Source organism: Leucopleurus acutus (assembly GCF_964270905.1).
Source record: "Leucopleurus acutus genome assembly, chromosome: 16".
NCBI classification, from domain to species: domain Eukaryota; kingdom Metazoa; phylum Chordata; class Mammalia; order Artiodactyla; family Delphinidae; genus Leucopleurus; species Leucopleurus acutus.
This window is the reverse complement of record NC_139158.1, coordinates 4,546,852-4,574,281: the sequence shown is the minus strand read 5'-3', so window position 1 is coordinate 4,574,281 and position 27,430 is coordinate 4,546,852. Positions and strand designations below refer to the sequence as shown.

At 58.4% G+C, this 27,430-nt stretch overlaps 1 protein-coding gene across 5 annotated transcripts in view; it reads right to left on the bottom strand.

Moving 5' to 3' along the window:
* Nucleotides 1-5,929: 5,929 nt before the first annotated feature.
* The window catches only part of GRID2IP (Grid2 interacting protein), a gene marked incomplete at both ends in the record, with an annotated part of 33,669 nt that continues 12,168 nt past the window's right edge, over nucleotides 5,930-27,430 (bottom strand). For 2 of the 5 annotated variants that reach the window (XM_082857360.1, XM_082857363.1), the window contains 20 exons: nucleotides 5,930-6,001; nucleotides 6,237-6,401; nucleotides 7,312-7,430; nucleotides 7,520-7,649; nucleotides 8,508-8,594; nucleotides 8,719-8,874; nucleotides 9,202-9,398; nucleotides 9,937-10,014; nucleotides 10,808-10,895; nucleotides 12,666-13,082; nucleotides 13,497-13,852; nucleotides 14,624-14,741; nucleotides 14,921-15,018; nucleotides 15,274-15,426; nucleotides 16,422-16,576; nucleotides 19,092-19,275; nucleotides 19,608-19,702; nucleotides 20,196-20,265; nucleotides 22,756-22,841; nucleotides 23,071-23,319. In XM_082857360.1, the coding sequence (XP_082713486.1) occupies nucleotides 5,930-6,001; nucleotides 6,237-6,401; nucleotides 7,312-7,430; nucleotides 7,520-7,649; nucleotides 8,508-8,594; nucleotides 8,719-8,874; nucleotides 9,202-9,398; nucleotides 9,937-10,014; nucleotides 10,808-10,895; nucleotides 12,666-13,082; nucleotides 13,497-13,852; nucleotides 14,624-14,741; nucleotides 14,921-15,018; nucleotides 15,274-15,426; nucleotides 16,422-16,576; nucleotides 19,092-19,275; nucleotides 19,608-19,702; nucleotides 20,196-20,265; nucleotides 22,756-22,841; nucleotides 23,071-23,319 (3,073 nt within the window). Of the gene's footprint in view, nucleotides 6,002-6,236; nucleotides 6,402-7,311; nucleotides 7,431-7,519; nucleotides 7,650-8,507; nucleotides 8,595-8,718; nucleotides 8,875-9,201; nucleotides 9,399-9,936; nucleotides 10,015-10,807; nucleotides 10,896-12,665; nucleotides 13,083-13,496; nucleotides 13,853-14,623; nucleotides 14,742-14,920; nucleotides 15,019-15,273; nucleotides 15,430-16,421; nucleotides 16,577-19,091; nucleotides 19,276-19,607; nucleotides 19,703-20,195; nucleotides 20,266-22,755; nucleotides 22,842-23,070; nucleotides 23,320-25,970; nucleotides 26,006-27,430 lie in introns of those variants that run through there. The other 3 variants (XM_082857361.1, XM_082857362.1, XM_082857364.1) reach the window with 3 other exon arrangements.

Below are 27,430 nucleotides of genomic sequence, written 5' to 3'. Positions count from 1 at the left end.
AGGGCCCAGCTTACCTCCCGCTAGTGCGGGAGCTCCCAGCTCCTCCCTCGAGGACTCTCCTCTTCCGCAACCTCCAGCCCTTCCAGCTCCTAGATGTTGGACATTGGGGTCATCCATTTCCTTCTGCGGAAACCCCCCACTGACCCCACGTGGTCCGAGAACACACCATCAGTGCTTTTATTCAGTGCCGGGGACATCAGGAATCAAGTTAACGTCTCTTTAGAGAAAATATTTTCCCTCCCTTTTAGGGCACCATCAAGAGAAAGATTTTGCTAATTTGCACAACCAACAGACCCTTAAGCCAGTGGTCTATGCCTAGCACTCGGTTTCCTGGTGACGTCACGGTTTCCCCGCAGAACACTGCGTGGGTCCTGCCTGCCTGTGACTCACCAGCGTCTGGGTGAATTTCCTAAAACAAAGAGCATCTTCAAAATAAGGTAATCAGCATCTTTCCATCCAGAAACCAGAACGGCCAACTAGCTTCAAACACAGCTCCCTTGCTAACATCTAAAAGTGAATCGAATCCCTTTTTAGGGGGTACACCACTATACCCCAGGATAGCCCGAATGAGTCAACTGGCAGACATGCTTCATTTCAGGGGCTGCAAACTCACAGCTGGGCTCCATCTGGCTCACAGAAACGTTTTCTTTGGCTCATAATTGATCATCTTCCTTAAAGTTTTGAATTGGTTGCCAACATTTCGTTAGGACATTTGAAATAGAAATCTGGATTTCTAGCTTCCTTTGCGAAAGCCTGAGATCAGGCATCCCAGGGCGTGCCTTCTCACATGGAGGCCCACTCACTAGAGGGTGCAGCGGGGCCCCCGCAGACAGGGCATCCGCTCTCCAGCCCTCCCTACTCTCTCTCCCTGTCCCTCCGTGTCAGTTACCTGTCATCCTTGGTCCTGTGTAGCTGTCTTCTTACACCACCCTCTTCACAAGCCTGCATTCCTCGTCCAGCCTCCGTGGGCATTCCGTCCGCAACCCTTGCATTAGGGCTTTGGATACATGTGGCCAAACTGTTTCATAGAAAGGAGCCATTCATTTTCTTGAGCAGCTTGGTCACCCTCACCTTTGTGTTATTTGTTTGATTTAATAGGCAATTACGGAACCTTGCTGTATGCAAGATGGGCCAATGGGAAATCAGGCTGATGAATGGGTTATCAGTGAGTAGACATCTACTAGCTGAAGCCTGGGTGTGTGAGAATTTGTGGAGGGAGGGCAAACAGTGCCCAGCGCTGCTTAAATAAAGGTCAATGAAGATAAGGACAACTAGAGCTTCCTGTGGTTTCCTGTCAGGACAACAGCAGGTTCAGGGGAGTGACAGGAGAGAAAGCCAGGCTGCTGTGTGCTGAGAGGTGAGTGGATGGTGAGGAGGCAGAGGCAGCAAGTGTAGACAACAGCTCTGAAAAATTTGGTCTAAAGGAGGGAGTGAGAGGGCATGAGCCACTGGGGTCTAGACTGTTCTTTGAGGGTTGCAGGAAGAGGGATGTTTATTGGTGAAGGGGAAAGAGCCAGTGGAAAATGACTTGTGGTCACAGGTGCGTTGGGACCCCTGGGAGCTTGGGGAGGCGGGGATATGGGACAAAGAATTAGCTCCGAATTGGAGTTGAGAGCAATGCCTGAACATCATGGGATGAAGATGAGGGCAAGTACATAGAAGTTTGCAGATGCGGGGGGGAGAAGGTGAGTAAATCCCGCTTGATTGAAGCCTTTCTCTTTGGAACGTCAGCTGAATCCAGAGATCTCTGAGGCCTCCTTGGAACTAGCACTATTATATCCTTGGCACCTGGTAAGAAGGTGGTATGAGCTGAATTGTGTCCCCCTCCCCAAATTCATATGCGGAAATCCTAGGCCCCAGTACCTCAGAAGGTGACGGCATTTGGAGATGGGGTCTTTGAGGAGGTATTTAAGGTTAAATGATGTCATAAGGATGGGGCTGTAAGCCAATAGGACTGGTGTCATTACGAGAAGAGACGCCAGTGATGCACAGAGAAAAGGCCACGTGAGGACACAGCAAGAAGCGGCCGTCTGTAAGCCAAGGAGAGCAGCCTCAGGAGGAACCCAACCTGCTGACACATTGATCTTGGACTTCCAGCCTCCAGGGCTGTGAGGGAATAAATTCCTGTTGTTTAAGCCCCTTTTGTTATGGTAGCCTAAGCAGATTAACACAGGGAGGAATAGAAGGGGGTGAGAAAAGAGGTAAAGGCTTTCTTTATGTCGAAGTCACCAGAATCTGTGGCCCCTGGAATGCTGATAGATGTTTTTAAAAATCATGTTAAGCAAAACAAAGAAGATATTTCCACTAAGAGGATGGGCTTTGGATTTAGACAGACTTGATTTTCCATCAAGCAAGTCACATAACCCTCCTGAGTTTTAGACTTTTTATTTGTAAAAAGGAGATAACAAAACCTACCTGAGAGGGTTACTGTGAAAGTAAAATGAAATATGTAAAAACATGGAGCACACTACCTAGTAAACATTAACGGATTGTTAGGAAAGGCGGTGTGTAATTGGGCTAGGCTATTTTATTAGTATCATTGAGAGAGAAATACATTCCTGCTTGTCACACCCTGTCATTTGGTGAGGAAAGGGGCGGAGGGTATGGCGCACATATTGGCTCACATATAGGGTTTCGAACTGACTTGGGTGTAGATCACCATGAAATAGAACCCTGGGAAACGAAACTCAGAGAGGCTGACCCGTAAGGTTATCTGCACCCAGCATTGTGGCTGGCACATGGTAGGCAGTCAAATAGTATTGGCGATTGCATTTATGAATGAAGAGAATGCACTGAGAATGTTAAAAGACTGAACATCTATAACGATCTGTTGATGAGTATGTTAGTCAACCCTCTTAATATTGCAAGTGACAGAAACCCATTCAAACCAGCCTAAGCCAAAAAATTAAAAGAAATTAAAAACATTCACACGTGGTGGCAGAATCTGTTGGCTTGGAAACTGAAACATTGGGATGTCTGCTTCAGGCACAGCTGGATCCAGGGACAAGAGATGGATGGAGTGGTCTTCTCTCCTTTTCTTCTGTATTGGTTTTACACCCAGGCAGGTGCCCTCCACGTGGTAGTCCTGGCAGCTCCTTCCAGGATTCCACCCTCGTTACACTCAACAATTCATCCAGAAGTAAGGAGCCTCCTTTTCCAAACACTTCAAACTTGAGTCTTGAATTGACTCTGAGCCACCCAACCAGAGTCACAAGATCATCCTTAATCCAATCAGCAACACTCCAAGGCCTGGGAGCAGAGGAGGGATAATTTCCCAAAGGAAAAACAGGGAGCTTTCCCCAGCAGAAGGGAGACTGGTTGCTAGGCAGGTGCAGGCACGGGCACAGACCACTGTGCCCCTGGACTTAGTGTATCTGGAGAGAACTCAGGTAACTCATGGGTGCCTAAGTAAGAGAGAATGAAAAGCATGGCACCTGCAGGACACACGAAGATGAGTAATCAGCGCGGTGCTGGGTCCAGCGAGGACCGGGGCCACTGAGGATTTGAAGGAGGTTGGGATGTGCACCAGGGTGCCTGGCCACGGAGGTACGTGGTACACTGATGGCAACCATGGCCCTGACTCTCTACCTGACCCTGAATCCACACCCTCTGCCAGGTAGTTCTGCAGCATCTCTCATCAAGAGGGGAGCCTATTTCCCCTCTCCTAGAATCTGGGCTGGACTTGTCACTTGCTTTGACAATACACTGTGGCGGAAGGGATGGTGTGACAGTTCTGAGGTTAGGCTTCCAGGGGTCTTCTGTGACTCTGCTTGCTCTCTTAGGCCCCTGACTTACCATGTGAACTGTCCTGGCTGTTTGGCTGGAGGATGAGAGACCACATGAAGCCATCTCAGCTGTCCCAACCAAGGCCCCAGACATGGCAAGAGCCCTGCATGACTAGCAAAGCTGCCCAGCTGACCCACAGAAGACTACAGACACCCAGGTGAGTCCACTGAGCCCAGCTCGGGTCAGAACTGCCCAGCAGGACCCATGGACTCAAGAGCAGTAGTGGCTGCCGTTCTAAGTCACTGAGTTTTGGGACAGTTTGTTACACAGCACTGTGTGGGAGATAGGTAACAGTTACAAGGCATTATAGGGAGGAAACCCAGCTAGCGACTGGCTTGCCAACCTGAGTCCCCTGGCGTGGGGCTGGATCTACCTGAAGAGGGTGTGTGTTTCTAATTTGCGGGAAAATGCCATACAGGACACCTGGGCCTGGAGGGTCATGCCTATTCATAGCCTGGTGGAGTCTACAGTCTCTCCGGATCTCATGCCAGGATTTTAATGGACCTTTTGACATGTTTCTCAGAGACGAAGGCTTTGGGAAGTTATGGAAATTATCCGGCTTGAGCTGCTGGGGAGAAATGCCCTCCACTAGCCAAATCTGGGTTCACTTCCCCCACCTGAATTACACAATTTGGTTTAGATATTTTTATATGGTGGCTGTGAGCAGGGCACAAAGGAAGAACATACATGGCCTCCACAAGGGGCCTGTGGGAGACCGGGTAGAACTGGATGGGTCCCGAATACTGTCCAGGGGCAACACGAGCCATTCAATCATAGTGGAGGGAAAAAAAGCCAGAAGATGGTTTCTAAAGTCCATTTCAGACTTCTGTGGAAGAAAGTTAAGGGAAGAGGTAACAGGAAGCTGCCTGATCCAGGATTTGTCGATTGGAGAATGGAAAGGATGAAACAAAGAAAGGAAAGGATGCCCCCAGCATCCCTCTGCTCCCAGCGTCCCTCTGCTCCCAGCATCCAGGTAGCTCCCTCCTCTATCCCCAATCCTCACCAGGGGCTCCAGACACACATGTAAAACAGACTCCGAGATCCCAAATATGTCCCAGGTGGTGTTACTGCCTCTAAGCCTGCTCTGCTCACATGGCCTGTTCCAGGGAACATCATCATCGCCACCCACCCAGGCGAGAAACCTGGCAGCCGGCCACCAAGTCCTGCTCACCCGTCACCTGAGCATCTCTCTGCTCTCTCTGCCCTACCGCGACCTCCCCCCTCCCACTCCCAGACTCCCCACTTCCAAGGGACCACTTCTAAACTGGATTTCAGTTTGTCTGCTGGGTGAAAACTTCAATTCTGCAGTCTGATATAGTCTTCCTAATGCTTTCCTGTTTCTCTGCCCAGCTTCTCTCCTGCCTTCTCCAATCCAGCCTTCTCTCCTCTGCAGCCAGCTGAGGTTTCTTCTGGCTTCCAAGACCCAGGCTAGGTGCGCACCCACCCCCCTCCCCCAGGTCCCTGTACTTGGGGCTCTTCTTCCCTCCTGCCTGCCTTCGTCCAAGCAGCCCAGGAGGCCCTGGGCTGGGTGAGAGACCTCCAGGCCTTATCGTGCGCACTGGTGTGGCATGTTCAAGGGCGTCTGCCTCCTTCTCCACAGTCTAAGGTCTGCGGGGTCCGTGCTCCGCGAGGGCGTCCCCCGGGCACACTCGGAGCAGGCTCAGGAGAGGTTCAGACGGCCTTCCTTGGGGCCGGGCACCCTCTGGCCAAGACGCCGCCCTAGTGCCGCAGCCATCTCGGAATCCACCGGCTGGTGGCAGCGGCCCCTCCCCGGGACCCCGAGGTCCTGAGGGCGTGCACCGCCAGCCCTTGCTGGAAGGCCCGGGAGCGGGGAGGGGTCGGGGGTGGGGCGGAGAAGGGGGAGTGGACAAGGCGCGGGAAGCCGCCGGGACCTGGCGGCGGGTGGTTCACGCGTCCCGGGCAGTCGGCGTGCCGGCTCCGTCCCCGCGCTCCCAACCCTCGGAGCCCCGGGATCGGCCCCAAGAAGGGGTCTCCGCACCTTCGAGGGCGGCCGGAGCTCGACGGCTGAGCTAGCTGGAGATGCGCGCGTGGCTGGGCCCCACTCCCGCACCCGGGACGCTCCGAGCCACGCGGGCGGCGTCCGCTCCGCGCTCGGGCCGCCGAGGACGCGAGGCCGCCGCCGTCACCAGGAGAGGGGCGAAACCATCCCAGAGCTGCGTGTGCCCTCCCCAGCCTGCAGGTCGCCGAGCGCTCGCTGGGGAGGGAGGAGCACGTGGGGACGGGGGTTGGTCAGTGGTCCCGGGACCGCCCCCTCCCTGCGTCGTCTCCCCCCACCCCCTCCCTCGCCGGGGCAGAGACCTACTGGCTCCGCCCCACTGGGGGAGCGTGTCACTCACTAGGGGCCCTTTCCCGCCCCGGGCTTCACAGAGGAACCCCCTCGTTGGACCTACGGCCCTGCCCTCTCCTCAGGGCCTCCCACCGTGGCTCACCTCGAACTTGCTCATGAACTCCGCGAAGATGCCGAAAAAGGCCTCGGAAGTAGTGGCTTTGGAATCCTCGCCGAAGAAAGCCAGCGCCTTGCCCAGCTGCTCCATGGCCTCCCGCTGCAGCCCGTCCAGCGCCCGCAGCACCGGCTGGGCTGTCTCCAGGAAGGACTGTTGGGCCTCTGTTAAGGAAACTGCCCCAGGTCCCTGGGGCAGGTCCTCGGGCAGTGACCCAAACAGCGACCACTCCAGTCTACCCCAGGCCCTTTGCTCACCTGGGCACCATGCCCTGGTCAGAGGCTCCCGTCCCTTTGCCCACTGCCCTCCAAGCTCGTCCTGACACCTGCCACGTCCAGTCCAGCCTTAGGCCTTTCACTTGCTCCTCTCTCTGTGGGGCAGCTCTCTCTTCCCTCCTGGCTCTGCTCAGATGCCACCACCCTCTCTTCCCCAACCATCCACTAAGAGTGGCCCCCTCTCTCTGTCTCTCTCTTTTTCTATAGCATTTGTCACTGTCTGTGCTCAGTCGGAATAGTCCCCTCTCCTGACTGCCTTTGGCTGGCCAGGCCTGCCAAGTCTGACAAGACTCTCCCTGTATCTTGTGACTTAAGCCTGGACTCTGCCACCCCCGAGGACAGAGGGGGCGATGTAGCCAATCAGAAGAGCTCCTTGGGCTTCCCTGGTGGCGCAGTGGTTGAGAGTCCACCTGCCAATGCAGGGCACGCGGGTTCGGGCCCCGGTCCGGCAAGATCCCACATGCCGCGGAGCGGCTGGGCCTGTGAGCCATGGCCGCTGGGCCTGCGTGTCCGGAGCCTGTGCTCCACAACAGGAGAGGCCACAACAGTGAGAGGCCCGTGTACCGCAAAAAAAAAAAAAAAAAAAAAAAGAGCTCCTTCTCAGTTACACACAGACCTCACATAAGCACTTAGATTCTAAATGACCTAAGGCGGACCCCCTTCCAGAACCCCTGGACCCAGAGCAGCCTCTGCCCAGAATCTCTGCTGGTCACTGGAGCTACAGCCAGCTCTACCTGACCGCCACCCCCCCCCGGCCTAGGGTCCACTGCGGCACTGGGACAGGATACCGCCATGACCACGGCAAACTTGTCCTCGCTGGTGGGGGACATGCTCTGGCAGGCGGCCTGTATCTCACTGATGGTGCCGTGGAGGTCAGCCAGGTCACTGGTCAGGGCCCGTTGGTTCACTGTAGGGTAGGCAACAGAGCCTCGTGGGGCTGCCCTCTCAGCCCAGGACAGTGGTGCCTCTGCCTCCCTACCCATCCACCCAGCCTACCTTTGGCAGCCAGGGGCACGGTGGGCAGGTCCTGAGCAAAGCCCAGGAGTTCCGGGAAGTGCTGGCTCAGCGATTTGGCAAGGATATGCAGGAAGGTGGACTTCCCATCCACCGTCTTGGTGGAGTTCAGCTGCAAGTGACCCCAACATATATCTTCCTCAAGGACCCCATCAGATTCCTGATCACACGGGCTCAAGTGCTCTCCTCCCTGCTTCCCCTGGGCTGTGGCGTCAGTTCCTGGCCCCCGACACTCTCCAACTCCAAAGCTCATAAGCTGATGGCTAGTAATACTTAACCCTGAAGCTCTCATCTGCTGGGATGCCACAGGCCTGTTTCCTGGCCCAGATCTTTGAGACCCCCAGGAACCAGGCCCCCAGCCCCCAGCTAGGGAAGGACCCTAGGTTTTTCTGTTCTTGTGAGTTTGCCCTTGTCAAAAGATAGAGCCCCAGATTCTCTAACCCCAGGGAACGCGGGGAGCATCACTCACAGTTCTTCCCTTTTGTGGTTTTCTGAAACCGTCTGTGGCCCATCTGAGCCTCAGACACCCTAAACCATTCATATCTATAAAGGGAGTTTTTCTTTCTCTTTTTGAAAACAACCAAAGGCGTCATGGGGGAAAGTCCCAGAAACACAGGGGAAAGGCTGGATATTTGAGCTGTCCCTTCTCTGATCCTAGATCTTTCTGGGGTAGGACTGGCCTGATGGTGGTGGTGGTGTTGAGGGCACAGAATCCACCAGGTGGGACTCGCCCCTTCCTCCTGGAGCCTTCCCTCCCTGCCCTTCTCTTCTCCCACCACTCCATTTTTCCAGATCTTGAGGATTGGCTTGGAGACACCACCTTGTTCCCCCAACCTCTCAACCCCCAAACTTTGCTTCTGTTACATCCTGGCCTGCGGGCAGCCAGCTCTTCCTCCGGGGGGGCTGGGGGTGGGCAAGGGCCTCAGTGGTAGAGCAAACAAATCAGTGACTGTCTGACAGGCCCCCTCACCTCCGTCAGGAAGTTGATCTTGAAGCCCGTGGTCTTGTTGGTTTGGGGCTGTCCGTCGTTGAGATAGTTGCCCATAGCCAACACAAACTGTGGAGAGAAAGGTGGGCAGGTCCTGCCCCACGCCCTGGCCCCTCTCTGGATGAACCTCCAGGCTGGAAGCCCCAGGGGACAGAGGGGCAGGTAGAGTGATCTGAGAAGGGGCGGTTCTGACCTCCAGGATCTTGGCGAGCTTCCGGCTGTTCTTGAGCTCGAGGGAGGCCTGGCGCAAGCACTCCAGGCTGCCCCGGATCTCTTCTGTCTTCTCCTGTAGGGTGGCCTGGAAGTGGAGGCTGCGCAGGCGGGTCTTGTACTCGGGAACCGACAGCATCTGACGGGAAGGCAGGGCCAGGATTCATCCATCCCGCCGGGAGACCCGCTGCCCCGGGACAGCCGGGGGTGGGGGTCAGCGGGCTGCCCGGTATTCCCTTAGGAAAACAAGCACAACCTCTAGGGGGCACCCTCATCCCATCTACCTTGGACCCTGAGTGAGAACTGGCTGTTAACAGGTGTAAAACCGGGACTCAGAGGCGTGAACGCGGTGGCGGGAGGGGAGCGAGACCCACGCACAAAGGCACAAAGCGAAAGCCGCGACAGAGGAGGCCGAGGCCGCTGGGCAGCAGCCCCTGATCCCGGGTGGGGGTCACGGCCGCAGCACCTGCAGGACGAACTGGTCTGGCTCGCTGAGGCGGCCGGGCGCCTCGCGGAAGGCCTGGTAGCGCTGCTCCTCGTCGGCGTCTGGCGCGAAGAGCAGCAGTTGCGCCAGGTGCGCGGGCTCCAGGCGCCGGGGCTCCATGCTCATTAGCACCTGCCGCAGCTCGGCCGGGCTCAGCTTCAGGTGCGCCAGCAGGATGGCTGCGGGCGGGGCCGCGAGGGTGAGCCGGGGCAGGGCCCGGGCGGGGAGTGGGCGGGGCTTCAAGATCCACCCTGGCTCCTGGGTGTGTCGGGGGACCTGGGGCCAGGAACCGGGGCGCAGCAGGAGCCTGCCCAGGGGAGGGGAGGGTCCTTCCCGCGACCTATTGAGGGGCGAGGGCGGGGTTCTCAAAGAGACAGACCTGGAATTGAGCGGGGCCTGCGGAGCTGGGGCCAGGGAACTAGGGAGGGTCCTGAGACGGGAAGAGTAGGGTATGCGGTTGGAGGCGGGGCCGGAACTGGGGAGCCGATTACAGGATGAGGGCGGGGCCGATGGGGGTGGAGCCAAGGCCGGCACCTGCGCCCGGTGGGATCGGGCTGGCCGTGGGACCTGGGAGAGGGTCTTCACCGCGCGGGAGGCAGGTGTTGGGGCCCCCACGGCCTAATCTCGATCATCCACCGGGGTGGATCAAAGGCTCGGTGGCCCGGTGGGGGGTCGCGTCCTGCCCCCCACAACCACCCGGCACCCCCAGCCCCTCACAGGTGTTGTAGGCCTTCTTGTGGGACAGGATCTCCACCACCTCCTTCTTCCTGAAGGGCTCAGGCCCGGGCACCGGCTCTGGAAGGGAAACTGATGGTTTAATGAGGGGACGCCAGGCTGAGGCTGCTGTGCGAGGGCCCAGGACGGGTGTGGCCACAGCCCACAGCCCAGACGCCCCCGCCCATGGACTTGACTGAATCAGCTCCACGTGTCCACACTCCCCTCACTCATGGACTCTGGGGTCCAGTCTAACACAGTGTGCGTGATGTGGCGTGTGTCCGCTCCCCGCCCCCCATCCTCTCTCCCCTGGGCCCTTGGGACTGAGCTGGCCCCATAAGGAGAACCAATCACCTCTCGACCTTGCAGATGCTTCCTGGACGGACAACGGCCTTTCTCTTCAATCCCGGGACCACTTTCCACACACAGTATCCCTGGCTGCCTGGAGCCCCACCCAACAACTACAGGGAGATACCCTGAGAGGGGTAATGGGAGAGAGAGACTTGGAAGGGATATCTGTCTACCTTATTGTGGCTGTGTGACTTGGAGCAAATTACCTAGCCCCTTTGTGCTTCCTCATCAGGAGGTTGGGGGGATCACAGTCCCTACCTCACAGAATTGTCACAGGATTAATTTAGAAACAAGGGTGTCTGACATTTGGTAAGCATGCAACACAGGTCAGCTCTTATTATCTCCATTTTGAGGTAGGAAACCTGAGGCTCTGAGAAGTTCAATAACTCAGGGACACAGTAAATAAATGGCGGTCCGTGCAGACCTTGGGGACTCTAAGCCCTGGGACGCCACAGAAGGTAGTGGGTGGGCTGCCACAGAGGACCTGGTATCTGGGTTCCCCTAGGGCCCTCAGGCCACTCACTAGCAGGTTTCTGGGTGCCAAAGTGGAGCTCCAGGTCGAGGTACTTCACCATGTCGCTCAGCTTATCATAGTCAGAGTCCTCCCCGAGCTGCGAGGGAGGGGGAGGTTCAGAGCGAGGAAGAACTGCCGCCCTCCACCGCCCCCACCCTCTAAGGGCTGCCTTGTGAGCTCCAGGAGGGAGAGCCTTCATCAAGCCCTGGGATAAACCCGGCGGCAGGAGGAGGCTGCAGGAGAAGCTAAATCATCCAAGTTATCAGGCGGTAAGCCCGCCCCTCCTGTGGTCAACAACACTCACACCTGCAGCACTCTCCACGCAGAAGCCAGCAAGTTGCGCTGGAGCAGGGGGTAGAGGGGCTCTAAAGGGGCTGGAGCCGACCAAGGAGGCTTAAGGGGTCTGGGTCTGTTTTGAGTGAGTTCACCAGAGCTGCTCTGGGTTCCCGATTCTGGGGAAACTAAAGCAGGGAAATGCCAGGAGCTAGGAACTGGACAGGTGGTTTTAACAAATGACCTGGGTGAGAGGTGACAGTCTAGAAGGGCCATGGCTGCAGGCCAGGGACACCTGGCGTGGATTTGGACTTGGCCATGTGCATGACCTCTGTCCCTGTGTCCACCTTCAGAATCCAGTGGAAAGACCACTCTTCAGAGCAAGGCTTCAAGGACCATCTGAGGCTGGTAGGAGTGAGGTCTCCAGGGGACCCAGTAGGTCCCAGTTTGTGACTTTGTCCTGCCGAGCATCCTTATCAGCAACATGGAAAGCTTCCCTTGGAGGTGTGGGCTGAGGCCAACTTGGCTGGGAAGGCAGGAGACAGAACTGGGACCCAGGAAGCGGCAATGGGAAAAAATGACAAGCGTGCCCCAGTGGAGGGTGGCTGCATGTAAGGACATGCTGTTGGTCCCAAGAAGAGGAAGGGACTAGGCTTGAGGATGACGGAGGGAATGAGCACTGCGACGGGGCAGCCCCAGAAGCTGGAGGGTTCCCAGGCCATGTTCAAAGGAGTATGATGTCCAGGTCAAAGGAGATGAGAGCACTGTTTTCTCCTCTGAACTGGTGAAGCCCCATTAGGAGTTCCATTTGGGACCTGCCCTTTGACAGACTATGGGGCTAGAAACCACATTCTAGGGGAATGACCTAAAGAACAGGGATGGGGCGAACCTTGCTCATGGGACAGGCTGGTTGGTCTGTGGATAAGGAAATATACTTGCTCTGCCTGATTTCAAAGGGCAGGACAGAAAGCAGGACATGGGAATCTTGGTGAGACAAGATTTCAGAGCAATACAAGGATGGATGGTGAAAACTGTCCAGTGAGGAAAGGGATGCCTTGACGGGTAGTGAGCTCCCCATCACTAAAGGGGTTCAAGTATATACTGGCAGTGTTGTTTGGGAGGAAGTTCAAGCATCAGAGTGAAAGGGTGGAGGCTGGTGTGCAGGGGTTTGGAACAGCTGCCCTTTTAAGAATCCTTCAGTCTTGGCTCCTGTGAATAAACTACCGATCCTAGACTGGCGGACAGTTCGAAGGTCTGTGACTCTCTAACCAGATGTCCTTCTCTTGGCTCTAAGAGCCTAAGGGAACTGTTCAAATCTCAAGTGATAGGTTTCAAGGGTGAGTGTGGTGCTGTTTCTGGATGTCCCCAGTGTGTCATTGGCTTAGGGACACAGATTGAGCTTCGGTGCCTGTGTCAGCCCCAAGGGTGGGCGTGTTCATGGGCTGGGCCTTCATTCATCCTCTGCTCAGCATGGGGACGACCAGAGGATGTTCAGCTGACGCTGGAAGAGGCCTGGAGAAGGGTCTTGCCTTCACTGCTGCTGCCCAGACCACCTCCCCCGGCGCAGAGCACTCCTGGCCCCCGGGTCACCTACCTGTCCCCAGATGGTGCCTTCCGAGTTCTCCACCTGCTCCCACCGCAGGCGCTTGACGCTCATGTGGCTGGTCTCACTGCGGCGGTGGCCCAGGCCCCGGGACAGCATGGGGGGCGCACAGGGGACAGGTGGGGGCAGGGGTGGCGGGGGTGGTGGAGGGACTGGGTGGCTGAGTTGGGTGAGGGGCTTGGCCAGCGTCGGAGCGGGGCCCCAGGGGCCATCAGGGGTGCGGGAGCTGGGCTTGGGGTCATGGAAGGGCAGGGGTGGCGGTGGCGGGGGGCTGAGTGGGGGCGGGGGGATGTGGTCGGAGATGGAGGAGTAGGTCAGGGAGCTGCCCTCCTCACTGCTGCTGATGCACTCACTGGCACTGCTCCTCTCATTGGTGACGAAGCTGCCCTGGTCGTCGTGGAAGCTCATCTGGGGGGACAGAGCAAGGCAAGGGGAGGGTCAGGCTGGGCCCAGGGAAACTGGAGCCTGGGCCAAGGTGAGGGAGAGTGGAGTAGTCTGGGGCAGGGGGTGGCATGGCCCGGGGATGGGACAGGAGAGGCTGGGGGCTTAGCCTGAGGCTGTGGTGGGACAGCCCGACAGAGTGTAGGGAACCTGAGACAGGGCATATGGGGCGGCCTTGGACAAACAGGGTCCTAGCTTGAGCCCAGGGTGGGATAGCTCCAGCCAGGGAGCGGGGTGTCCTGGGACAGATTCTAGGATGGACTGGGGCAGGGAGAGGGGGAGCCTGGGGCACATCCCCAGGGCAGCAGGCCTCCTGCAGGAGCCTGTGGACACTGTCCCCATATAGGCCCCCGTACCCTGCACGTCTACCCGCGTGCTCACCTCTTCATAGTCATTCTCAGGGCTCAGGAAATCATCCACGATGGTGACCCGGGGCCCCAGCTGCTCACTCAGCGCATCCAGGAAGCGGTCAGTATCCCGGCTTGGCACAGGGTGGGCGAAGGTGAACAGCTTCCTGCGGCTGGGCGGGCGGCCGGGGTCCGGGCTGGGGGTGCTGCTGGAGCGGAGGGGCCCGGGGCCCAGCTGTGGGGAGGGCGCCCTGCTACTGTCCAGGCTGGCGTAGGGGTGGGACTCGCAGCTGCTGGGGGAGGCCAGGCCCTCTGAGCACAGCGGGTAGTAGCAGGGGGAGGGCAGGAGCCGCTCGCTGGTCCACGAGACGCTGGACAGGGTCCTGGGTCCTAGGGTGGGGGATGGAACGTGAGGACCCCTCTTGGGTCAGTACCTGGGTTCCAGGTGCGGGCTGGAGGGGAGGGGCCCCAGGGCAGGTTGGCTCTGTGTCCCTGGACACCTTCCTTTCCTCCTCTGGACACAGTGCAGGAAGACCCTGGATGGCGTTGCGTCCCCAGGCTTCCCTTAGGGTGATCAAAGGCCGGAGTGGGCAGGGGGAGTACTGCTTGGCCCCAGGACAGGCAGACCCCAGCTCATCTTGCACAGGATCCCACGGTCCCACCTGGAACCCACTGAACACAAGTCAAGGGTGAGGGGGTCTCCAGACCAAAGGTCATGGGGCACCTCCCGCACCCAGCAAGCCCTTGGCTCACAGAAACATCACCCAGGGGTCCTGCCTTCTGAACTGCCGAGAAACCATCATGTGTGTCTGTGAACAACCATCTTCCCAGCCGTGCCACTCACAGAGCAAAACGCATGCACTTCCTAGTCTATCGGACAGTCACATGTGAACCTGGGGACTCCTGTGGGGGCGGCGCTCTGCTTTTCTAGATCCATAGCAGAGGTGAGGATCAGAGGGGACATGGGAGGGGCCGGGACAACCCGGACCTTGATGGCCCCTAGCTATGGGCCATCCAGGGCTCCCCAGCATTCAGTCCCACAGCCACGGAGCGAAGAGGGAGGTCCAGGGATATGCCTGGAGGTGGTGGTCACACTCAGCCAGCCAGCCGGGAGGCCAGAGGCCAGAGCTGCCTTGGGAGCCGGGGCTGGCGAGCCCCTACCTTCCGTGCCTGCCATGCTGGGCACTGGTGGGGAGGCACGGGATCTGGAGGTGGTCCCCATCTTCCCTTTGAAGCTGCTGCTCAACCGGGACTCAAGCTCTGCGTAGACAGCCGACATCTTTGGGGAGAGGAGGTGGGGATGGGTCCAGCCTGCCCTTACCTCCCCCACGCGGCCCTAACATGGCCTCAGAGGCCAGGCCTGGGTGGCCTGGGAGGCCAGGGTCTGCCCCAGCTCCGTGGGCCACCCATTCCCAGCTCCCCACTGACACCAAAAGCAGGGCAGAGAGAAGGTCTCACCATCTTGGGGTTGGGGGTCTCGGGGAGGGATGTACCATCGCCCGCCTGGCGCTCGCCTGGGATCAGAGGACGAGGCATCTCCGCGCAGTCGCTGGGCCCTGCCGGGGAATCAGGAGGGCCAAGTCCACAACACGGGGGTCTAGTGACCACCCCTGAGCTCTAAGACTCAGGCCCCAGCCCAGACCCAGCGAGGGCCTCTGGAGAAAGAACCGCCAAGCCCCGTGGGCCCAGAGGGGCCACTGCTCAGCCCATTCCCAGGGATGTCTCATCTCGCCAAGCCCATTTTGCAGGTGGGAAAACCGAGCCCTGTCGCGCCCTCTCACCCACTCCAGCCTTTTGGTCCGGGGCCTCACCACAGCTGAGGCTGGCCTCCAGGCCCTGGGACCGGAGGCTGCGGCGGCACATGGAGGAGGCCCTCAGGGAGCTCCGTGGTTGGGGCTCAGGCGCCGGCTCCGGCTCCGGCTCCGGCTCTGGCTCGGGTTCCAGGTCCAGTGTGGGCTCTGGCTCTGCTGTGGGACCAAAGGGGAGACAGGCCCCTTGTCCTCTCAGGCTGACAAGGAGCCTCCAAACACAGGGAGGGTGAGGGCACCCACCTGTGAGCCTGGGCCTGCTCGGCTCTAGGACAGCTGGGAACCCTAGGGTGAGAGGCGGGGCGCTGGGGTGCCAGCCTGAGGACAGAGGCTGGGCGGAGGTGGCCACAACCCACCCTCAGGGCCCCTTCTCGTGCCGAGAGCCTAGGACCCCCTGATTCCCAGGTCTCAACACGCAGGCGCTGCTGCCCCTAGGGGCCTGCAGAGTGAAATGGAAGGTTCCAGATCAGGGCAGATGTGTGGGACATCTGCTGCCCAGCCTGCACCTGAGCTCAAACCCTCAACCCCCCAACAAACTCTGGGTCCCCAGGACTAGGGTTGGTGGGTCCACAAGGGCCAGCACCGAGGAGACGGGCAGGCGGACGGCAGGTGCCCAGGGCTTAGCCCACTTTCGATGCCCACAGCCGAGTGATGAAGCGCGTGCGTGGTGTGGGCCCGGGGGCACCCAGTGGCGGGGCAGCAGCGGGGAGCTGAGGCTGCACGGGGCCCCATAGGCCCTCGTGTGAGTCTGTGGGCTCCAGAGCCCACTAGGCAGGTGTGACCTGGCCGTGCGCTCACAATCCAGGTCTGTAAACAGTGTGCACGTGAACTTCTTGATCTGTGCCACACTTCCCAGGGTGCAAAGCACAGCCATGTGGTCACCCTCATTTTGTGGGTGAGAAACCTGAGACCCTGGGCGTTCGGTGGGGTGTCTAAAGTCCAAGGTTATGCTGCCTTAAGGGTCAAGTTGGCAAAGCACATCCGTGGGGCAAAGCGTGGGACCAGCCCCGGTGTGCTGGGTGTGCAGCTCCAGGACAAGTGGGTGCATCTGTGTGTGGGAGGAGCCCGGGTTGGCTGTAATACCTCACAGGTGAGAACATCAGGTGTCTGGCCTTTACCTGGCGGGCTGAGCAGGGGGAGGGGCTGCTTACCTGTCATGGCCGTGTAGCCCAGGAAACATGCGATTTTCTCCTGGCAGAGTTCCTGCTCCTCGTAAGTCAGCAGCTGGTAGATGAACTGCCAGAGGACCTGCTTGGCGGGCGTGTCCAGCACCGGGTAGACATCGACGATCAGGGTGTCGATGTTCCTGGGGGTGGCGTGCAGGAGCAAGGGGTTCATGACTCAGGGGCTCAACAGAGGGGGCAGGGTGGTGGACAAGGGGGCACTTCCAGGCCACAGAATTCAGCCTCATGCCCTTCCCTTCCTCCCCAAGACAGAGAAGTGGGCAGGAAGGTAGGCCCTGCGGACAGGCTGCCCAGATTCAAATCCCAGCTCTGCCACTTACCAGCCAAGTGACCTTTCTTGCTACTAATTGCTCTCAGTTTCCTCCTCTGTAAAATGGGAGATAAAAATAGCATCTACTGGGGAGTTCCCTGGTGGCCTAATGGTTAGGATTCTGGACTCACTGCTGTGGCCTGAGTTCAATCCGTGGTCGGGGAATGGAGATCCCACAAGTTGTGCTGCACGGCCAAAAAAAAAAAAAAAAAAAAAAAATGAAAGCATCTACCACACAGAGCTGTTGTGAAGATTAAAACGTATAGAAAGTATTAGGAAAGCTGACTCACTATATCAGGGACTGGCAAATGATGGCCCAAGGCCCAAAATTTGGCCTGCCACCTGTTTTTGTAAAGCAAGTTTTATCGGAACATGGTTTATATAAGCCTATGGTTTATATTTTGTCTATGGCTGTTCTCAAGTTACAACAGAAGAAATGAATGGTTTCAATGGAGACTATATGGCCTGCAAAGCCTAAAATATTTGCTATCTGGACGTTTCTAGAAATAGTTTGCTGATCGCTGCATTGTATGGAAAAAATAAAACTGATCCTCATGTAACACCACACATAAAGTTGAACTCCAGGTGGATAACAGACCAAAGTGTGGAAGGTATAATTATAAAATTAATAGAAGATAATGCAGGAGATATCTTTTGACCAAGGGGCAGGAAAGGACTTCTTAAACAAAAATTCAAAAGCCAAAGCCATAGGCCCCAAATGTATTGAATGTGATGATACAAAATCAAGAATACTTGTTCAAAGAAGCACAACTTGGAGCTGTTAATATTAGATATAATGGGGCTTCCCTGGTGGCGCAGTGGTTGAGAGTCCGCCTGCCGATGCAGGGGACACGGGTTCGTGCCCCAGTCCGGGAAGATCCCACATGCCGCGGAGCGGCTGGGCCCGTGAGCCATGGCCGCTGGGCCTGCGTGTCCGGAGCCTGTGCTCCACAACAGGAGAGGCCACAACAGTGAGAGGCCCACGTACCGCAAACACACACACACACACAAAATATTAGATATAATGGAAGTAACAAATGGGAGAAGATATTTACAATGTCTAAAATCAACAAGGAATTGGAATCTAAGACTCAGAGAGGAACTTCCCTGGTGGCTCAGTGGTTAAGAATCTGCCTGCCAATGCAAGGGACACGGGTTCGAGCCCTGGTCCAGGAAGATCCCATATGCCGCGGAGCAACTAAGCCCGTGCGCCACAACTACTGAGCCTGCGCTCTAGAGCCCGTGAGCCACAACTACAGAAGCCCACGTGCCTAGAGCCCATGCTCCGCAACAAGAGAAGCCACTGCCATGAGAAGCCTGCACACCGCAATGAAAAGTAGCCCCCGCTTGCCACAACTAGAGAAAGCCCACGTGCAGCAACGAAGACCCAATGCAGCCAAAAATAAATAAGTAAAATAAATAAATTTATAAAAAAATAAACAGGGAACTCTGGCAAATTTAAGTTTTGCCGTTTGGAACTTTCTGGAATTTTTTCCAAATATATTTGTTCAGTGGTTGGTTGAATCTATGGATACAGAACCCATGGATATAAGGACCGACTGGGGGTGTTAGAACTTGGATGAATGTTGAAAACATGCTAAATGAAAGAAGCCAGACATGAAAGTCCACATATTGTATGATTCCATCATATGAAATGTCCAGAACAGGGAAGTCTACAGAGACAGAAAGTAGATTAGTGGTTATTTAAGGTGAAGGAGGAGCGGCAGGGGGCGAGAGCAATAGTGAAAGGGTTGGGCTTTCCTTTTGATGAAAGTGTTCTAAGATTGAGTGTTCTAAGATGATGATGGTTACACATATTTGTGAATATACTAAGAACCAGTGCATTGTACATTCAAATGGGTGAATTGCATGATATGTGGATTATATTTCAACAAATATACATTTTTGTTTAAACAGAAAAAGGGAATGAACAAGTGATGGGCTTTGCAGGGACGTGTGATAAACACTCCTGCTGCTGCTGAGGTGCAGAAAGAAAGGTGCTAACCCAAGCCTCACAGGGAGGGGCTGGTGGCAAGTGCCCGCGGCGGGGGTGTTGTGAGGGTCCCGCCAACCACCCTGCAGGGGGCGCTGCCTGCCTCCCTTTACGGAGAAGGCTGTGACTCGCCCAGGGCACTTGGCTAGGAGGTTTCAGAGCCAGGGTTTGTTCTAGGGCAGCCCCGATGGTCCCCACCCCAACTCGGGTCCTCTGAGCTTCCCTCAGGAGAAGGGGGCTTAGGAAGCTCAGGCAGGGAGACCCCGATGGTGAGGCCGGGCAGGAATCGGGGTCTACCCTGGGCAGGTCCCCACCACCACCCTGGCCCAGCCACCTGTGCTGGAAGAAGCTCTCGAGGGCCCGGCAGACCCCGTAGCGCTCGGGGGGCGTGAGCAGGTGCTCCAGCTGCTGGCTGAAGGTCCTGCCCTGCACCCGGATGCTGGACGGCAGGATCTCCGCCACCCACTGCAGGGAGGTGAGCGCCGACGACGGGTTGGGAGAATCCATCGAGTCGGAGTCTGCAGGGGCCACGGGAAGGAGGGGCCCGGGTGACCCAGCGTGCTCAGGCCAGGCGCGGTTTTCCTGGCAGCTGGGGCCAGGGGACCTCCCGAACTGGGGTGAGCGCCATGCATTGGGAGGCACACCTGGGGATGTGCCCCATTGGGGGAGGAGGGAGAGCCCCAGGCAGCGTCCCTGAGGCCACCCCACTGGGTTTTGCAGCACCACCTGGAGAGGGAAGCTGCAGAGATGGGGGACAAGCAGAGTCCTCTGTAGAATCATAAATCCCACCCATGGCGACCCCAGCAGGGTATGTGGGCCAAGGCGGCCAAGGGCCAGTGGGGGGTCTCACCGCTGGCGAATGGGACGAGCCCCTCCTCCACCACCAGCGTGGGCATTGCACCACTGCCCTGCAGCATGGACACCACCTTGTCGTGGGAGCAGTTCCTGCCGAGCAGAGATGGCCCAGGAGGGCCTGCCCAGGATGAGCCCTGCCCAAAGCCACCCGCCAGACCTCCCTTTCCTGCCGGTGGAGGCCACACAGCAAGCCCACGGCTGGGCCAGGACCAGAAGCCAGGGCCCTGCCTCTCCTGCTTGTTAATCTCCTCTGCAGGAGAAGCTCCAGGCCCAGGGCCAGCTGGACACTTCTGGGTACAGAAGGGGTCATGACCACGCCACCCCTGGGCAGGGTCCCCTCTTAAGGGTAAGACACACATGATCCATTCAACTCTGTGCCCCCTGCACGGAGCTGAGGTGTTTCCTGGTTGGAAGGACGATTTGACATCCTGGAGAGGGTGGGAGGGTGGATTCAAGACTTCCTGTGAGAAGAGGGACAAACTGGGGACCAACTGGCCAGAGGCCCATGGCCGGGGTATCCCAAGAGTCAGGAGTCCTGGGGACTGTTTGCCACCAAGCTCCAGTGACCCCAATAGCCTCTGACCTCATGTCTAGTCCGTTGAGGAAGAGGATCCGGTCACCCGATTTGAGGGAAGCATTGTCAGCTGGGCTCCCTGGAAGCAAGGAGACAGGGTGTGGTCAGCTGAGCGGTGACCCACTCAGGGATCCCTGTGTCGTCCTCCTGTTTTACAGGCGAGAAGCGGGATGGGTGGCAGAGGAGAGCCAAATTCAGGCCAGCAGTCCCACATTAGAGCCAGCGCCCCTCTGCTCCCAGCTGCTCGAAGCAGGGAGTGATCGCCTGGCAAGGGTGGGAGTGCTTGGGACCCGGCGTGGACCACCGGTCAGCCCTGAGCTGGGGGAGGAGAGCAGAAAAGGAAGGTGTGCACACCCGCAGAGGACCCTACTCTGTACTCTATTCTCGACCCCTCGTACAGAGGTCCACATCATAACTTCCTCTGTGTCTTTGTCACTAGGAGAAAATGTGTCTAGAGGGAGGTTCCTCCCTCAGGCTGGGAAACATGAAGAATTAATCATGTTTCGACATCTTGGGACCTTGCTGACACTGGAGGGACTGTCCCTCTAGAGGGCTAGCCAATCCCTAGAGATGGTACATGACTGGTCTGCAAGTGCATCTTTCCCGTGCCAACCAACCAATCCTAAGCCCATCCCGCCGCCCTTCGTCTATGGGGCTCACACAGTCCGGGTAAACCTGCTTAGCTGGCTTACCCTGCCTCACCCATTTCTTCACAAAAAAAAAAAAAAAAAAAAAAAAAAAAACAGGGCTCTTGCCCATGTTTTCTCTGTGGCATGGTGTGCCGTGCCCCTTCCTCTTGGGAGCTGTAACACACCATCTTTTTAATGGCAGTCATCTCCTGACCTGTTGGCCTCACCATGTCTGAATAATAAAACCTACATTTTCAGCACATGGGAGCAGCTAATTCTCACTCTGCCTTAATGGCCCTGCAGGTCAGCCCTAACCCAGTACCTGATACCTGGAGAAGGGGGAGCTGCTAAGTTTGCTCCTGTGGATACAGACTTGTTTTTCTTTCTGCCTCTTTCATTATTCATCACTCTAAATATGATTTGGAAGCAAGTAGGGGGAAATGATAGATGCCTAAATATACTCTCAGACTGTGAGCAATTGGTTCTCTCTTGAGGTGGGATTCATCAGGAGAGGAAGGGGAATGATCAGGGAAGACTTCCTGACAGAGGGGGCCAGGGGTTTTTATTTTTCCTGGGACTGAAAAGGGGGTGAGGGCGATGGTGACAAATCCAACATGGCCTGCCTGGAAGCTTGGGCCAGGCTGGGGTGGAAAGGCCAGAGAGGTAGTAGCAAGGGATGAAAGATCACTGGATCAGGAGTCAGGAGACCCCGGGTTCTAGTCCTTGATTTGCCAGAGTCTCTCAAGCCTGTATCCCCATCTGTAAAAGCTGCCATCGAAGCACCCGTTTGGTTTCCTATGACGAGGAAGGCATGGCGTTACCAGCCTGGAGGTTGGGCTGGGGAGAACAGCACCCCTGGATTTTAACATGGCCCCAGGCCAAGTATCTCTGGCTACACATGTGGGAGAGGCAGGGAGGTGGGGGTGGGGGTGATGGCAAAGTTGGAAGAGACATATCCAAAGAGGAGAAATTAATCATGTCTAGAGGAAGCTCCCCAGAGAGCAGCCTTGGGCCTTTTCTCTACAACAGTGTGTCGATGACTTAGTGATGTACAAATCCAAGATGGACTGGGTCTCAGAATGATCCGAAGGTCGGAACAGTGATGCAAAGGCACTGAGGCACTTTCCCAGCGATCAGAAGAGCCCTTCTCACAAATCCATGCACTGGAGATGTGAGATGCAGAAGGGTAGAAAGAACTCAGCATCAGCAGGGGCACCGATGGGGCTGGTTCACTAGCGCATCATGTTCAGGTGCTGGGAGGGGATGGGGACAGGACGGAGCAGGTGACCCAGCCCTGTGGGCTGCTTACAGGGAGGGAGAGATCAATTCGGTACCAGGAGACATGTCTGTCCACGGAGACCTTCCACAAGGGAATGGGCTGCCTCCACAATAAATGGGTTTCTTCCCTCCCTCCCCTCAGCGCCCCACTGGAAGGGTGGGAAGAAGGAATTCCTTCACTGAGGAGACTGCCTTTTTCAAGATGCACCATTCCAGGAGCAAGAAGGGGCTGGCCAGGTGGGAGGAGGAGGGGAGTCCAGATTTGGGGGGCTGGGGGCTGGATAGTGGGAAGAGGCCCCGGAGCCCTGCTGCCCGCCCAGCAAGTGCCCAGTTCCCAGGGGATGGGAATGTTGTCTGGGGCTCAGCCTGGGCAGGCAGCAGCTCTGTCCCAGCTGCCCCCGTGTCTCAGGCAGTGCCCCTTGCCCTCCCTGTGGACATAGGAAAGATCTGGACGGAGAACTTGGCTCACGTGGCGCAGGGGTGACCCTGAACTTGGAGGGGGTTCGCCCTGACTGGGGAAGGTGGATGATTTGGACCTGCTGCTCTGGGACACTCAGAGGACACAGGCTACTTGAGGTTGGTACCTGAAAGGGGGAGGGGCTGCTGAGCATCGGCCTAACAGACTCCCTCACCCCATCCTGAACAACCCACCCACACCTCACCAGGCACGACAGACTCGATCCAGACAGGTCCGTGGCCGCGAAGCGTGAAGCCGAAGCTCTTGTTGCCCTTGTAGACTCGGACCGTCCTGGGGAGAAAGAAGGGGCGGGTGGGGGGCGGGCAGCGCGCCTTCCCCTGGGGAGAGGAGCCTGGGGGGTGCAGGAGATGGCGATGTCCAGTGTCCCGCTCTCCTTCACCTCTCCTGGACCCCAACCCCCAGCTGTCCTCGCTTCGCCCCCGCGCCCTCCGCCTGGGTCTCCATGCCGAGCCCACCGACCGAGAGGCGTCCGCAGCCCGCGCCCACGCGTCTCGGGTACCTGCGCGCGCCCCCGGGGCCGGCGCGGCTGCCGAGCAGAGAGGCGGCCTTGCGCTGGGGAGGCTCGTCGGGGCGGCGCGGGGCGGCGCTGGCGCGCGTGGACACCAGGAGGCGCTCCGGCCGTTCCTCGCTGCGGCTCCGGCGCAGCCGCTGCGCGCCCTGCGCCCGCCGGGCGCGGCATAGCTTGCCCAGCAGACCCTGAGACACCACCTCGTCGAAGCGCGCCCGGTGCTTCTTGGGGATGAAGATCCTGCGGGCGAGGACAGCAGAGTCGGGGCGCGCCCCCTGATCGCGCCCTGAACTCGGCAAACCTTGGCCCAAAGACTTCTCTTCGTGGGCGCTGCCCTCGGCTCTCCCTTCCACCCAAGGGTGGCGGGGGAATCAGCAGCCCACACCCCAAGTGTCCCCCTCGGTGCCCGGACTTGCGCCCCAACGGGCCCGGGCCACACAAAGGCCACGGCGCCCTGCTTGCTGCACTTCGGGGAAAGTCTCGTTCCCACTGTCCCCATTACTCTGGCCTCGGGGCCTTCAGTGCCCTCAAAGCCCGTCCATGGACCCGTTCCTCCCCTTGCCTCTGTCTTCCCACCTCTGGCCTCTCCCAGACTCCCTCATCTCATGCCCTCGCACCAGGCCAAACAGCAGATAGGGGTCCCCACCACCCACCGTCTCCCTGCCTGATTCCAGGCAGCTCTGCTGGAGAAAACTGAAGCCACAATCCGCTCCAGGGTCAGACTTCGCCCAGACCCTCATCAGACTCCCCAGCTCCCAGCTTGCTTCTCCCAGCAGCCCTCTCTGCAGCTGCCGCCTCAGAAAGCGCCAGGACCACCACATCCAGTCCTGGCTTGTACACTTTTGCCCGGGCTGTGGCCCCCACCTAGCACACTCTCTCTGCTCTTCTAGCTAAACCGGGCTCGCCCTTCAACACCCAACACTGGCCTTCCTCGTTTTGTCCAACATGTTTTAGGAAGTCTCTGCTCTCTGTGCCAGCCAGGCGCTCGGCTTCAAAGCTGAAGGCACTGTGGACCCTGCTCTAAAAGGAGTCACCCTGGAAGTGATGAGAGGCAGCGGGGAGGCTCACACAGTCCCTTGTTGGGGTCCACACCCTGGAATGTTTCCTTGGTGCCCATAGGTCTCCTCGGCAAGGCTGGAAGCTCTCTGAGGGCTGGATCTGAAGCTTGGGTGTGACCGACAGTGACCAGCCAGGGCTCGGCACATGGTTGGGACTCAGAGACGCAGTAAACAGGGGTCTACCAGTGGCCCACCCATACTTCTAAGTAATGGCAGCAGTTAACATCCTGGTGGACTCCCTGGCCCAAGGAAGAGGATTCTGAGGCTCAGAGAGGATCCCTAACTTTCCAGGGTTACTCGGCCGCCCTCGGCACAGCTGAGATGGAAGCCCAGCCTCTGGACCTCCGCACTGTGGCAGGGCTCTGTCGAGGGCCCCTGAAGGTCTGGTTGCTATCGAGGCCTCCCTGGCTGCATCCCAAGGCTCCCTTTCCTGTTCTTTCGACCAGGAGCCAGTGCCAAGGGCATGGGAGGAGGGGAGGGAGCAGAGGCCTTGCAGCCACAGCTGAAATACAACGCCTCTGATGTCGCACGGTGGCCCCCGCTAAGTTGCCCCGATCTCTGTGGGTAGTTTAATAAGGTCAGTGGACACACTAAGCTACCTGGTGGGAGGGAAGGGATGTGGATCCTCGGGGAGGAGGGTGCATCAGGGCCTGCCCCCCACCCCCCAGTGAGCTCTGCTTCAGATCTGGATGTTCCAGGCAACCAGGAGGTTAGAACGATGGCCTGCTCAACTCTGCCAGGAGAGTCATCGCCTGATACACGCATCCTTGCCCACCCCCAGTGGTTCCCGAAAATCTAGAGCCTCAGTCGCATTCCCCACACGGTCAGTCAAGGTCTCCAGAGCCTGCCTTCTCCTTCCGCCTGGCCTGCACCTTCCCCACATGCCTCATGCTCAGGCAAAGCAGAGATGACAAGCCGGAAACTGTCTACCTTACACTTTGGCTCTGGCCCCAGGCTCCAGAAGGTATCAGCCCAACACCCCCAGCCCCTAGGTCCAACCTGCCACCCTCTAGCAGCAATAGAGGGTGGCAGCCGCCACCCTGCCCCTGCAGTGGAAACCAGGTGAGTCACCAACTGCATAGGTAGGAGAAAGTTGGGTGGCCCATTCCCTCCTTGGTGTTCTTGGGGCTGAGAAGGAAGCCAAGGCTGCCTGGTGTGCCAGACGCCCTTTCTGGCTGGTGTGGGCCCTCCATGCGGCTCAGTCTGGCCCAGGCACCCCAGCCCTGGGTCTGCTCTGAATTGACTGGCCCAGCAGATCCAGATGCAGTGGGGTCTCATGGACCACTGTGGCTGATGGATTTGATGCCCCTTTGACCTGACAGCCTGGCTACGGCTGCCTCAGGACTCCCAGGTCCCTGCTATGCCAAGAAGCTTCTCTGTGGCCACAGGGCTCTTCTGGGTGCCACACAATGACCTTGCACTCAGAGTCAGTTCTCTTCTCTCTGGGGGATCAGGTCTAAATCCAGCTCCAGATTCCTACCCGGGGCTCCCATAGGGTCCTCTCTCTCCACCACATTCCCCGCCTTGTTCTCTGCCCAGTTCCCTCAATCAGTCCAGTTCAATCCCAGCCCTTGATCCCCGACCTGCATCCCGACCCCTAGGGCCTCGGACGGGTTCCGGGTGCCTAGCGCGGGGAACTCGCCCCTTTAATAACCTTCCGGTTTATGCCTGCCCTCCCAAGCCCCCGCCCCCAGCCAGGCTCGGTGGGTGCCCACCCAGGACAGCGAAGCCCCTCAGTGCCCCAGCCCCACCCCTTTTCAGGTCAGCCGGAGGCGGGTCCGTCGCACCAGGGTGCGCGGTTCCCGGGGGCTCCGGGCGCAGTGGGGAAACTACCTAAAGTGCCGAGAGAAGCCTTGGTCCTTCCCCATCTGAAGCCGGCGACGGCGGCGCGGCAGGTGCCGATGGGCAGGGGGTGGCGGAGCCCGCGAGCAGAGCGAGGTCGCCGAGACTCCACGCGCCTCTGCTGGGCGAGCGCGCTCGGCCCCTCCCGAGCCGGCTGGGCCCGAGGCCCCGCGCCCGCCCCCTCTCGGGTGGCCCCGCCCCGCCCGGCCCCGCCCCTTCGGGGGACCCTTCAGTCAGCTCCCCGCGAGCTGGGGCTGGTCGAGGCCGTCACGCCGCCTCCTCTGGCCCCCTCCACGAGCACCTCCCCAGGCGCCTCGCCTCCGACCCCTCGGGCCGCGGCGCTCCGGAGAGTCCCCAACACCCGAATGCAGCGAGGCCGAACCCGACCGTTCAGAGGAAGCTCCGACTGCCTTGTGCAGAGCCTGGGAAGGCTTTCTGGAGGAGGTGGCCTTTGCGCTGGGACTCGAGGACTCAGCAGGTGTCGTCCAGAGAGACCCTCCCTTCCCACCCAGGGGGAAGCTCCAGAGGAGAAGGGGCTAGAGAAGGAGGCCTTGAATGCCATTGTCAGCCGCTCAAGCTGCACTCCGAACAGTGAGGAGCCGCGGGAGGGTATAAGGATTTAAGGGGAGGTGGAGGGACCCCGAAGGTTTGGTACACCAGGGGAGGGGTGATGCTGGGAGGGGCACAGCAAAGGATGTTGGGATGGGACAAGTGGCCAGATTCTAAAACACAGGAAGTCAAGTTAATGAGACCTGGTGAGTGAGTGGAAATGAGGAGGGGGTGGCCAGATTGGGGCAAGTCCCAGGTGAGGGCAGTGGGGGGAACAGAGGGCCTCCCTGGGCTGGGCGTGTCCTACTGGGAGAGGGGAGGGGAGGACCAGCTAAGAGGAAGAGACGGAGATAAGGGGAAAGGGGGTCCGGACCCCTCCTCCAGCTCTGGGCCTGCCACAAAGCAGGAGCAGGCCCCAGGGCCCCCACCGCATTGTCATTTCTTGCTGATCCGAGTCCTCGCTTCAGGCTGGAAAGGGTGAGAATCTGAGTTCTGAGGACCAAAGGATAGATGCCGGGGAGCCAGCCCAGGGCATCCTGGGAGGGGTTTCTCAGGGACAGCCTCAAAGTGGCAGGGCGCTGGGGGAAGGGAGGTCAGCACAAGGAGGCGGTCACCACCCAGACAGGCTGGAACCGCAGAGGCAGGAAACCCTGGGGACTTTGCCTCCGCCTCAGTCTTTGCGGGGAACATCCTCCATGATCCTGCCTGCGGGTTTCCTGCAGCCCGTCACAGGGAGGCCCCTGCAGACCTGACGGTCAGTCTCTGTCCTCTATCCAGGCCATGCTGCCCAACACACTTCAGCCCTGCATGCCTGGCCCCAGGGAGGCCACCACTCTGGGGTGACCTCTCACGGCTTTATGTCTCCCCTGCAGCAGCAGGAAGCCTGAGCCGGTGCTCATTCG